Source organism: Oncorhynchus clarkii, chromosome 4 (genome assembly GCF_045791955.1).
Source record: "Oncorhynchus clarkii lewisi isolate Uvic-CL-2024 chromosome 4, UVic_Ocla_1.0, whole genome shotgun sequence".
Taxonomy (NCBI): Eukaryota; Metazoa; Chordata; class Actinopteri; order Salmoniformes; family Salmonidae; genus Oncorhynchus; species Oncorhynchus clarkii.
The window spans coordinates 19,437,134-19,450,645 of record NC_092150.1 but is presented as its reverse complement, the minus strand read 5'-3'; the positions used below and the strand labels follow the sequence as shown (position 1 = coordinate 19,450,645).

The following is a 13,512-nucleotide window of genomic DNA, read 5'->3' as shown; positions in this document are numbered from 1 at the left end:
AGGACTCTCAGACCATGAGAAACAAGATTCTCTGGTTTGATGAAACCAAGATTGCACTCTTTGGCCTGAATGCCTAGCGTCACATCTGGAGGAAACTTGACACCATCCCTACGGTGAAGCATGGTGGTGGCAACATTATGCTGTAGAGATGTTTTTCAGCAGCAAGGACTGTGAGACTAGTCAGGCTGAAGGAAAGATGAACAGAGCAAAGTACAGCGTTATCCGTGATGATAACCTGCTCCAGAGCGCTCAGGACCTCAGACTAGGGTGAAGGTTCACCTTCCAAAAGGACAACGACCCTAAGCTCACAGCCAAGACAACATAGGACTGACTTCAGGACATGTCTCTGAATGCCCAGCCAGAGCCCGGACTTGAACCCAATTGAACATCTCTGGAGAGACCTGAAAATAGCTGTGCAGCAACGCTCCCCATCTAACCTGACAGAGCTTGAGAGGATCTGCAGAGAAGAATGGGAGAAACCCCCCAAATTCAGGTGTGCAAAGCTTATAGCATCATACCAAAGAATGCTTGAGGCTGTAATCGCTGCCAAAGGTGCTTCAACAAAGTACAGAGTAAAGGGTCTGAATACTTATGTATACGTGATATTTCCGTTTTTTCTTTGTTTATTTTTAAAAAACATTTCTGTAAACCTGCTTTACTTTGTCATTATGGGGTATTGTGTGTAGATTGACGAGGAAAAAAAACAATTTAATAAATTTTCGAATAAGGCCGTAACTGTGGAAAAAGTCAAGGGCTCTGAATACTTTCATAATGTACTGTATATACTGACAAAATAGAAGGAAAGAGAGGTTCCCTGGTGGTGGAGAGGATAAAAGACCTGGCATAGGATCCAAACATTGCAGGTTCAAACCCTACATGTGCAGATTAGCAACATAAAACATGATTGTGTTTGTATGATTAAATGCTAAAATGTCCTATGAATGAAATTAAAATGCATTGTGTCTCTATATCATCTACAACACAGTCCTCAAATGCATATTGCCATTACATTTGGAGAGAAACATAATGGGGATGATTTTCATGTTGTGGTAATATTAAGTAAAACTTAAATATGACATTTTCTAAATGTTCTTGAAATGTTCTGAGGACATCCAATACAAGGTAAAATTAATATTGTGTGAACATCAATGGAATATTATGTTAAACCTAAAACAACTATGCAATGAACATCATAAAAACTGACCTATTTAATTCTTACAACATTAAAGGCAATGTCCTGTGAATCATAACTTAAACATTGTATGAATGTCATCACAACTGAGCATATTTTGTGTTTTGGGAACCTAAACACAAAATGTTAATGTACCAACACTGTTCCCACAAACTAATTGCACTATCGTTCAAAGGCTACCGTTCACTTAGAAATGTCCTTGTTTTTAAATGAAAAGCAATTTTTTTTGTCCATTAAAATAACATAAGATGTATCATTACATTGGTAATGTTGTAAATTACTATTGTTGTAAATGACTATTGTAGCTGGAAACATCTGCTGGAAACAGCAGATTTTTTTAGGGATTATCTTCATAGGCGTACAGAGGCTCCTTTATCAGCATTCATCACTCCTGTGTTCCAATAGCACATTGTGTTAGCTAATCCACGTTTATCATCTCAAAAGGCTAATTGATCTTTAGAAAACCCTTTTGCAATTATGTTAGCACAGCTGAAAAATGATATTCTGATTAAAGAAGCAATAAAACTGGCCTTCTTTAGACTAGTTGAGTATCTGGAGCATCAACATTTGTGGGTTCAATTACAGGCTCAAAATGGTCAGAAAGAAATAACTTTCTTCTGAAACTCGTCAGTCTATTCTTGTTCTGAGAAATGAAGGCTATTCTATGCGAGAAATTGCCAAGAAACTGAAGATCTCGTACAACGCTGTGTACTACTCCCTTCACAGAACAGCACAAACGGGCCCTAACCAGAATAGAAAGAGGAGTGGGAGGCCCCGGTGCACAACTGAGCAAGAGGACAAGTACATCAGTGTCTAGTTTGAGAAACAGACACCTCACAAGTCCTCAACTGGCAACTTCATGAAATAGTACCTGCAAAACACCTGTCTCAACACAGGTAGCCTAGTGGTTAGAGCAGACTAGTAACCGAAAGGTTGCAAGATTGAATCCCTGAGCTGATAAGGTAAAACATTTGCCGTTCTGCCCCTGAACAAGGCAGTTAACCCACTGTTCCTAGGCTGTCATTGAAAATAAGAATTTGTTCTTAACTGACTTGCCTAGTTAAATAAAGGTAAAATAAACTAAAAAACAGTGAAACTGGCAGATTCATTAAATAGTACCCGCAAAACAACCGTCTCAATGGCAACAGTGAAGAGGCGACTCCGGGATGCTGGCCTTCAAGGCAGAGTTGCAAATAAAAAGCCATATCTCAGACAATAAAAATGAAAGATTAAGATGGGCAAAAGAACACAGACACTGAACAGAGGAACTCTGCCTAGAAGGCCAGCATCCCGGAGTCGCCTCTTCACTGTTGACGTTGAGACTGGTGTTTTGCGGGTGCTATTTAATGAAGCTGCAAGTTGAGGACTTGTGAGGCGTCTGTTTCTCAACGTTTTGGTAACATATCTTTTGTGATGTTACCACAGTGTTCCCACCAGACTGTTTCCACAACCTAATAACACATTCCGGGAACATTTAATGAACAGATTAAATGTGTTATAGGAACGTTCTTGCAACATCAGGCAGATGTTTTATACAACAACAACAAAAGATCTCCCTTTTGTGGAATGTTCTGTGGTGGTTGTTACAACATTTTTGTGAATGTTACAATAACATTCCAAGGATATTTCATATAAAACATTTTTGATAAATAAATAGATTTGATCACAAACATTCTCTGAATTCTCTGAATGTTTTTGGGATGTTATAATCTTAATGTTAGATAACTTGAATATAATAGGAATCTTAGCTAATGTTCTGGGAATGTTCCTGGTTTGCTGGGGAATATCTATTCATTATTATATTTAAAGAGGACATTTGCCATTGGCTACGCCGATTCGCATTATGAGAAATCCCCCCGGATTTTAATGTCTATGGAAATCCCATGCAGCCTATGTTATCCTCACAAATAATCTTGATAGGTTTCTGCAATGACCTTAGTGATCACTGTTTTACAGCCTGTGTTCGAAATAGCTGCTCAGAGAAACGACCTGTCCTGATTTGTCAGAGACGCTTGCTAAAAAACTTTAATGAGCAAGCCTGCCTTCATAAACTTGCTTCTGTAAAATGGTATAGAATTAGCTTGATTCCCTCTGTCGAGGACGCTTGGACCTTTAAAAAAAATATATATTCAGTGGTATTGTTAACAAACACGCCCCATAAAGAAAATTAGAATTAAAAACAGGTTCAGCCCCTGGTTAGACCGTGATCTTGCAGAGTTACTCCACCTCAAGAATTGCATTTGGCGAAAGGCTCGGCACACGCTTACTCAGGCTAACTGGCTATCGTTCAGGCAAATGAGAAATAAGTGCACTCAGGCTATCCGGAAGGCCAAAGTTATTTACTTTAAGGAGCAGTTCTCTCTTTGTGGGTCTAACCCCAAGAAGACACCTGCCCACGTCCTTTAATGTTGATGATGTGGTTGTTACTGACAAGAAGCACATGGCTGAGCTCTTTAATCACCACTTCATTAAGTCAGGATTCCTATTTGACTCAGCCATGCCTCCTTGCCCGTCCAACATTTCCTCATCTCCTACCCCTTCTAATGCTACTATTCCTGATGCTTTAACTCTTTTTTAAATGTATTTATTTATTTCACCTTTATTTAACCAGGTAGGCTAGTTGAGAACAAGTTCTCATTTGCAACTGCGACCTGGCCAAGATAAAGCGTAGCAATTCGACACATACAACAACACAGAGTTACACATGGAATAAACAAAACATACAGTCAATAATATAGTAGAACAAAAGAAAACAAAAAGTCTATATACAGTGAGTGCAAATGAGGTAAGTTAAGGAAATAAATAGGCCATGGTGGCGAAGTAATTACAATATAGCAATTAAACACTGGAATGGTAGATTGGCAGAAGATGAATGTGCAGGTAGAGATAATGGGGTGCAAAGAAGCAAAATAAATAAATACCAGTATGGGGATGAGGTAGGTAGGTAGATGGGCTGTTTACAGATGGGCTATGTACAGGTGCAGTGATCTGTAAGCTGCTCTGACAGCTGGTGCTTAAAGCTAGTGAGGGAGATGTAAGTCTCCAGCTTCAGAGATTTTTACAATTCGTTCCAGTCATGGGCAGCAGAGAACTGGAAGTAAAGACGATCAAATGAGGAATTGGCTTTGGGGGTGACCAGTGAGATATACGTACTGGAGCGTGTGCTACGAGTGGGTGCTGCTATGGTGACCAGTGAGCTGAGATAAGGCGGGGCTTTACCTAGCAGAGACTTGTAGATAACCTGTAGCCAGTGGGTTTGACGACGAGTATGACAAGTTTTTCCGCTGCCCCGCTACAAAGTTTCTCCCTGCAGGCAGTCACTGAGTCCGAGGTGCTGAAGGAGCTCCTTAAACTTGACTCCAAAAAACATCTGGGTCAGATGGTTTAGACCCTTTCTTCTTTAAGGTTGCTGCCCCTATCATCGCCAAGCCTGTCTCTCCTTTCTGTGGAGGTTCTCATTGCCTGGAAGGCAGCCATGGTCCATCCTTAATTTAAAAGGGGAGATCAAGCTGATCCTAACTGTTATAGGCCTATTTCTATTTTGCACTGTTTATCAAAAGTGTTGGAAAAACTTGTCAATAAACAACTGACTGGCTTTCTTCATGTCTATAGTATTCTCTCGGGTATGCAATCTGCAATTCCGCTCAGGTTATGGATGTGTCACTGCAACCTTAAAGGTCCTCAATGATGTCACTATTGCCTTTGATTCTAAGCAATATTGTGCTGCTATTTTTATTGACATGGTCAAAGCTTTTTTTTTTTTTTTTTTTTGAATTTGATCCCTTTTTCTCCCCAATTTCGTGGTATCCAATTGTCTCATTGCTGCAACTCCCGTACGGGCTCGGGAGAGACGAAGGCTGAATGTCATGCGTCCTCCGATTCACAACCCAACCAGCCGTACTGCTTCTTCACACAGCGCGCGTCCAACCCGGAAGCCAGCCGCACCAATGTGTCGGAGGCTACACCGTGCACCTGGCAACCTTGGCTAGCGCGCACTGCGCCCGGCCCGCCACAGGAGTCGCTGGTGCGCGATGAGACAAGGAGATCCCTACCGACCAATCCCTCCCTAACCCGGACGACGCTAGGCCAATTGTGCGTCGCCCCACGGACCTCCCGGTCGCGGCTGGTTACGACAGAGCCTGGGCGCGAACCCAGGGACTCTGATGGCACAGCCCTTAACCACTGCGCCACCCGGGAGGCCATGGTCAAAGCTTTTGATACAGTAGACCATTCCATTATTGTGTGCTGGCTAAGGAGTATTGGTGTCTCTGAGGGGTCTTTGGCCTGGTTTACTAACTACCTCTCTCAAAGAGTGCCATGTATAAAGTCAGAAGATCTGTTGTCTCAGCCACTGCCTGTCAACAAGGGAGTACCCCAAGGCTCGATCCTAGGCCCCACACTCTTTTCAATTTACATCAACAACATAGCTTAGGCAGTAGGATGCTCTCTCATCCATTTATATGCAGATGACACAGTCTTATACTCAGCTGGTCCCTCCCCGGATGTTGTGTTAAATGTTCTACCACAAAGCTTTCTTAGTGTCCAACAAGCTTTCTCTACCCTTAACCTTGTTCTGAACACCTCAAAAACAATGGTCATGTGGTTTGTTTCTCAAATGTAAGATTTCGAAGTTGTTCCAAACTTCAAATTTCGAAGTGTTTGGTTACTTCTCTGTATCGTTCCAAAGTTACATTTAGGCATTAACTCCGAATTCTTAAGTTTAGGCATTAACTCAGAATTCTTAAGGTTAGGCATTGACTCAGAATGGTTAAGGTAAGGGTTAAGGTTGGGGATAGGCTTAAAACTCAAATAGTTTAAAACAACTTTCTATTGCTGGATTTGAACATACAACATTTACGCCCTAGCAAAACCAAAGCCAACTTGAAGGTAACACTGCTCACTGTTGCCACTTGTGGCCGGTTCCCAAGTCATCTCCAGACATCCTCAGACATGGATGGATGTCTAATACTGACTTGTGTGATACAAGTCAGTACTCACCTGAGTGACCTTCCTGAAAACATCAGCTATGCAGGTGTCTTCTATCGCAGGTTAACACTTAATCTGATTAAATCTAGGTCTAAGTGTACACCTCATGTATTCCTACCCACTAAATGGATGTTGTACTCCCATTCCTAGTGTCCTCAGTAGGCTTTCTCAAAACATTGTTTGTTTTTGTAGTTAAATGCCTAATTTTGCTGTTCTCATCATGGGTTTAAATGGGTGAAAAGAAGGCTTCAACTTCCTGTTCATTTTGTCTGTCCTGATTCAACAATAATACGTTCTTAGACCAAAGAGTGAAGGAATAAAAACTTCACATTTTGTGATGACAGCAATGATACTGGTGAGCATTGACCGTTCTGTGGGCTATAATAAACATATTTGATTTCAAGTCCATAGAAAGGAAGACAGAAGATACGAACCGAGTAAAAGCACTTTGATTTCTCTGCGTTCTCTCTTCTTCTGCTTTCGGAGAATCCTCTGAATCTCCTTGTCAATAGCAATAGTCTGCCTCTCTTCATTGTCCAGGAAACAAACGCAGGTCCGACGGCACCATTGCCAGCACGCCATGTCAAACTCACTAAAATAGGTAGATAAATAGATGTGTTTATAAATAGGCATACTATATTTCTCAGGCTAAACCCAATAAAGTTGGCAGACATGTGCACCGAATATAGTCGTTCACCTGCGCACCAGGAAATTATGAGTGGTGTTTTTTCCCTCAGAATCAGAAACGTGATCATTGCATAATGTTTCTCAAACTGCTTCTTCATACCATTGAAACACAAATGAGTCTCAATCATCAGACACAGATTGATTTTACTCTACTTTTTATTGCCTTTTTTATTATGGTCGTTAAATCACAATTAACTTTCCCGTTAGAAACCCTATGACAATTCTTGTCACGAACAAACATGGAAGTTATTAAAAACAAATAAGTCATATGTTTTAATCAAAACGATTTACCTTCAATGTGTCACACGCCTTGTAAAGCAGATAGGCCTACACAAGACTTTCGTTGTGCCCGATCCATTCTTCCCGTATCTCTAATATATTTATTTTAACTGCATGAATTTTCCGTTGAAGCATGACAGACTATTTCCAGGTTTCAATAGCTTTTCATCTAAAACAAGTAAGCAGATCCGTGAATAGGTCTACGGGTTCCGTAGAGTATGTAGTTTGATGAAACACTCAGTCAGTTGAGAACACCAAATTGAGAAGTCCCTCGGGCACATAGCCTAGAATAAATACTTTCAGACTCTGCTGGAGTAGGTTACTCATAATTTTCCTATTTCTAACGAACATTTCTTATGTATAATTACAGTGTCAATAGACATATGAATCATTCTAAAAGTGTTTTTGGTGTGAAATTAATGGCACAACAGGTATTTGTCACTCCTCTCCCTATCCAACTTTCTGTAAGTCAGTCAATATTTTGTCTCGGCAGGCAGAACCGGTTAGTCAGGACTTTCATGCACTCTCCAACAGGTATCAGATATTAAGATTGCCTGAGCTCCACATTGTCATGGGAACAAGGTGTGGTAAGCCACTGTTGAGAAAGGGAGGGGAAGTGAGAACGATATGGTGAATGGACAGTAAAAGGAAAGTTCCCTTCTTTCTGCCAAATAGAGTACATTAGGTGATAATAGTGATAACCCAAAGTCAGGGATGAGTACATGGAAGAGGAAGCTCAGCTCAGGCAGTATGAGGTACAGCCCAGGGGAGCTGCCCAACCTATCCTCCCTATCTGTGGAAAATGGAATGAGGTAGCCAATACAAGGCAGTATCAATGATTAATCCCAGAACAAATCATCTGGTATTTCATGGATGTTGCACCTGCCTCTGTCTGCAATCTATGTTGCTATTGCATAGCAGCCTACCCTACTGTTCTACTATGCCTGATTACCTATGGTTCAACTTTGCTTTGTTGCCCTCTACTTGCTCCGCCCCACTGTGTATTGAGTGGAGTCCATCCACACAGGTAAGAGGTTGATGACGTCAGAATAAGGTTATGTTAAGGCATGTTGTGAAAACAATAAAATATGCATTAATTTATGCATTTAAAATGTAATACTGTATGAACATATGTGATAGTTCAGCAAATCATGCTTTTCTAAAATAGTGCTAGTAAGTGTGTGTGTGACATACTCAAGAAAGACACACCTGTTTAACTACAGCACCAGTCAAAAGTTTGGACACAGCTTCTCATTTGAGGTTTTTTCTTTATTTTTACTGTATTCAACATTGTACAATAATAGTGAAGACATCAACACTAATGAAATAACACATATGGAATCATGTAGTAAACAATAAAGTGTTAAACTAATCAAAATATATTTTAGATTTTAGATTCTTCAAAGTAGCTACCCTTGATGACAGCTTTGCACACTCTTAGCATTCTCTCAACTAGCTTCACTTGGAATACCTTTCCAAAAGTCTTGAAGGAGTTTCCACATATGCTGAGCACTTGTTGGCTGCTTTTCCTTCACTCCAACACATCACTTCACTCCAACTCATCCCAAACCATCTAATTTGGGTTGAGGTCGAGTGATTGTGGAGGCTAGGTCATCTGATGCAGCACTCCATCACTCTCTTTCTTGGTCAAATAGCCCTTACACAGCCTGGAGGTGTGTTGGGTCATTGTCCTGTTGAAAAACAAATGATAGTCCCACTAAGCGCAAACCAGATGGGATGGAGTAACACTGTAGAATGATATGGTAGCCATGCTGGTTAAGTGTGCCTTGAATTCTAAATAAATCACAGACAATGTCACCAGCAAAGCACACCATGACACCTTCACCTCCATGATTCGCGGTGGGAACCACACATGCGGAGATCATCTGTTCACCTACTCTGCGTCTCACAAAGACACGGCGGGTTGGAACCAAAAATCTCAAATTTGAACTCATCAGACAGACAGACAGATTTCCACCAGGAGAGTACCTCGTGAAGCTGGTTGAGAGAATGCCAAGAGTGTGCAAAGCTGTCATCAAGGCAAAGAGTGGCTACTTTGAAGAAGCTCAAATATAAAATATATTTTCATTTGTTTAACACTTTTGTGGTTACTACATGATTCCATATGTGTTATTTCATAGTTTTTATGTCTTCACTATTATTCTACAATATAGAAAATAGTAAAAAATTTAAGAAAAACCCTTGAATGAGCAGCTGTGCCCAAACTTTTGACTGGTACTGTACATTGTTTAAATATACCATTGCATAATGTAAGGCTACTTCTTTAATGTTATCAGTGAACTGACACTATCAGTTAAATAAAGGCAATAGGGTTGAAACCAAGCACTCACCCTTTTTGTCAGATAGGTGAAATGTTAGGATGTCTATGAAGTACAGTACATCCCAAAAACGTGCAATTACCTTTATTGTCCACATGGTGTCACCTGGATCAACTTTATTAGAATACAGCAGTGGTGACGATGCATTGCTCCATTTAATCAATCAGCTGCATGAGTAAATTCTACACTGCAAAAAAACAAGACTGTTGTCAAATAAGGATAGTGGGAATGTGTGTGTGAAATACACTGGAATAAAGAAATCAATCAATCAATCAACGAATCATGCACGTTGCTGCATCAAGTACCCTTTTCTTTGAGTTGCTCATCTGTATGCATGACTTTGCCTGGAATGCAAACTATTTCTGTTTCACTTTCACATTATTGTTTCAAAAAAGTGTGCAGACATAATACATGTATATGTGGGAAGCATGATACCCTAATAATGTACAGAATGTAAATTAAGTCAGTGGAACTGAGCCATACAGCATTCATAGCAGTGATGTGTCTCTGCAGTAGTGGGGCTATATCCAGTACAAAGCTACAGTAGTTCATCAGTATCATCATCACTGGAACATACAGTGCATTCTGAAACTATTCAGACCCCTTGACTTTTTCCACATTTTGTTAAGTTACAGCCTTATTCTAAAATTTATGAAATCATTTTTTCCCCTCATCAATCTACACACCATACCCCATAATGACAAAGCAAAAACAGATTTTTAGAAATGTTTGCACATTTATTTAAAAAAACAACAACTGAAATATCACATTTACATAAGTATTCAGACCCTTTACTCAGTACTTTGTTGAAGCACCTTTGACAACTATTACAGCCTTCTTGGGTATGACGCTACAAGCTTGCCACACCTGTATTTAGGGAGTTTGTCACTTTGTCACATGCACCGAATACAACAGAGAAATGCTTACTTACAAGCCCTTAACCAACAATGCAATTCAAGAAAGAGTTAAGAACATATTTACCAAACTAAAGTAAAAAATAATAAAAAGTAACACAATAAAATAACAATAATGAGGCTATATACAGGGGGTTCTGGTACCGTGTCAATGTGCAGAGAGAGAAAGGTTAGTTGAGGTAATTTGTACATACAGGTAGAGGTAAAGTGGCTATGCATAGATAATAAACAGCGAGTAGCAGCAGTGTAAAAACAAATTAAAAACAAGTATCAAACCGGACAGCGGAGAACCCACAATATAATGAACACCTTTACATAACAGAAACAAGCCCGCACAAACACAAGGGGGCTAATCAAACTTAAATAACACCAACCCCAAAACCCCAACAAGGAACAGATGAAAACAATTAGACAAAACCAAACGAAAAGGGAAAAAGGATCGGTGGCAGCTAGTAGACCGGCGACGATGACCGCCGAGCGCCACCTGAATGGGAAGGGGAGCCACTTTTAGTGATATTCGTGACATCTCTGTCCCCAACGCACTAGACGACCAGTTCTTATGTCATTTTCAAATTAGCCTTCAACCCTCTACTCAGCAAATTGGATGCAGTCTATCACAGTGCCATCTGTTTTGTCACCAAAACCCCATATACTACCCACCACTGAGACCTGTATGCTCTCGATGGCTGGCCCTCGCTTCATATTCGTCGCCAAACCCAATGGCTCCAGGTCATCTATAAGTCTTCTGCCTTATCTCAGCTCACTTGTCACCATTGCAGCACCCACCCGTAGCACACGCTGCAGCAGGTATATTTCACTGGTCACCCCCAAAGCCAACTCCTCGTTTGGCCGCCTTTCCTTCCAGTTCTCTGCTGCCAATGACTGGAACGAATTGCAAAAATCACTGAAGCTGGAGACTTATATCTCCCTCACTAACTTTAAGCATCAGCTGTCAGAGCAGTTTACTGATCATTGCACCTGTACATAGCCCATCTGTAAATAGCCCACCCAACTACCTCATCCCCGGAATTTTCTGGAAATGTTCCATGGGAAGTTAAGCCAGAATTTGGGGAATTTTGCTTCAATTCATCAAAAAAGTTAGCATATAACAGTGAACCTTTTTTTGTGGGATACTCATAAGGCAATTCTAGGTCTTGTGGCATATTTTGGTTAAACTATCCCCAAATCAATGGAATTGCAACCCTCTGCATGCACAGTGCATTCTTCCATTACATGTGCAGTACACTCTTCCATCACATGTACAGCTGATTCTCAAGATCTTGCACACCAATGAGATGCTATTGAGCCCACACTACTACAGTGTCTGAGCCAAGGACTACATACTTTCTCGTATGGTGTGATTGCAATACTGGGTGTGGTGAATATATTTTATAGGACATACATGATTATTTTGTTAACTATAAATAGTAGCCTACAGCAAAGTGTGTTTAAATAATTTCTAACTTGTTAACAATTTCTGCTAGTTAGGTTTTGCTATCATGTGGGTTTTAGCTTGCTTGAGCCTGTAAACTGAGGAGTGTTAATTCACCTGTTTCCATACATGTTTCATTTTGAAACATTTATCTTACAAAGGAGTTGTTTAATATAACTGCTTAACTATTTATCTGTAAATGGAATGGAATTGTATTTTGTTTGTTTTACTCATTTTCTTCTAATCTTTACAGGAAAATGCAGCAGGCACTATCTGATGGGTAGAGACATTTCACGGCAGCTAATGTAGAAGGAAAAGCTGTGTACATTTACAAATACTGTGCCAAATCATATTTGAAGAATGCAACAAAGATGCAGAATCATCTGGCCAAGTGCATAAAGTTCCCTCAGCGTTCACAACAAGCAACCTCTGAAAAAAGTCCCTCTACTTCTATTCAAGGTGAAAATGATGAATCAGACACCTTATCGATAACAACAGCTCATGGTCTTCCTGGAATCAGAAGTTGTTTTTGACTCAATGGAGGAATGTAGTCAGAGAAATGCTGATGAATGTCTTGCTCAAGCTTTGTATGCCACTGGTTCACCCCTGATGCTCACAGGCAATGTGTATTGGAAGAGATTTCTGAATGTTCTTCGCCCAGCATACACCCCTCCAATCAGACATGTTTTATCTACTAATTTGCAAGATGCAGAGTTCAGCAGAGTTCAAGTGAAGGTCAAGCAAATCATAGAGAAAGGAGAATGTATTGCAATCATTTCTGATGGGTGGTCGAATGTTCGTGGGCAAGGAATAATTGACTACATCATCTCCACCCCTCAACCAGTATTCTACAAGAGCACAGACACAAGGGACAACAGAGACACCGGTCTCTACATTGCAGATGAGCTGAAGGCAGTAGTTAATGACCTTGGACCACAGAAGGTATTTGCACTGATGACAGACAATGCTGCAAACATGAAGGCTGCTTGGTCCAAAGTGGAGGAGTCCTACCGTCACCTAACACACCCATTGGCTGTGCTGCTCATGCATTGAATATGCTCCTCAATGACATCATGGCACTGAAAACAATGGATACACTCTACAAGAGAGCCAAAGAAATGGTTAGGTATGTGAAGGGTCACCAAGTTATTGCAGCAATCTATCTCACCAAGCAAAGTGAGAAGAATAAGAGCACCACATTGAAGCTGCCCAGCAACACCCATTGGGGTGGTGTTGTCATCATGTTTGATAGTCTCCTGGAAGGGAAGGAGACTCTCCAAGAAATCGACAGCCCCATCAAGAGGATCCTCCTGGATTATGTATTTTGGGAGAGAGTGGTAAGCAGCCTGAAACTCCTGAAACCTATTGCAGTTGCCATTGCATGGATTGAGGGAGACAATGCCATCCTGTCTGATGTTCAGACTCTGCTTCCCGATGTAAGATAAGAAATCCGTACCGCCCTGCCCACTTCACTGTTGCTCTAAGCAGAGAAAACTGCAGTTCTGAAATACATCAAAAAGTGTGAAGACTTCTGCCTGAAGCCCATACACGCTGCAGCGTACATGTTGGACCCCAAATATGCTGGCAAGAGAATCCTCTCTGGTTCAGAGATCGACAAGGCCTATGGTGTCATCACTACCGGGTCTCGCCACCTTGGATGAAGTTAACCCACTGTTCCTAGGC

At 40.8% G+C, this 13,512-nt stretch overlaps 1 protein-coding gene across 3 annotated transcripts in view; it reads right to left on the bottom strand.

The window, feature by feature from the left end:
• Window positions 1–7,522, bottom strand: part of LOC139407610 (guanine nucleotide-binding protein subunit alpha-14-like) — a 32,765-nt gene extending 25,243 nt beyond the window's left edge. The window contains exons 1-2 of one of the 3 annotated variants that reach the window (XM_071151438.1): window positions 7,157–7,522; window positions 6,613–6,770 (exon numbers count right to left, since the gene is read on the bottom strand). In XM_071151438.1, coding sequence (XP_071007539.1) covers window positions 6,613–6,760 — 148 coding nt within the window. In that variant the 5' untranslated portion in view covers window positions 6,761–6,770; window positions 7,157–7,522. Of the gene's footprint in view, window positions 1–6,612; window positions 6,827–7,156 lie in introns of those variants that run through there. The other 2 variants (XM_071151437.1, XM_071151439.1) reach the window with 2 other exon arrangements.
• Window positions 7,523–13,512: the final 5,990 nt, after the last annotated feature.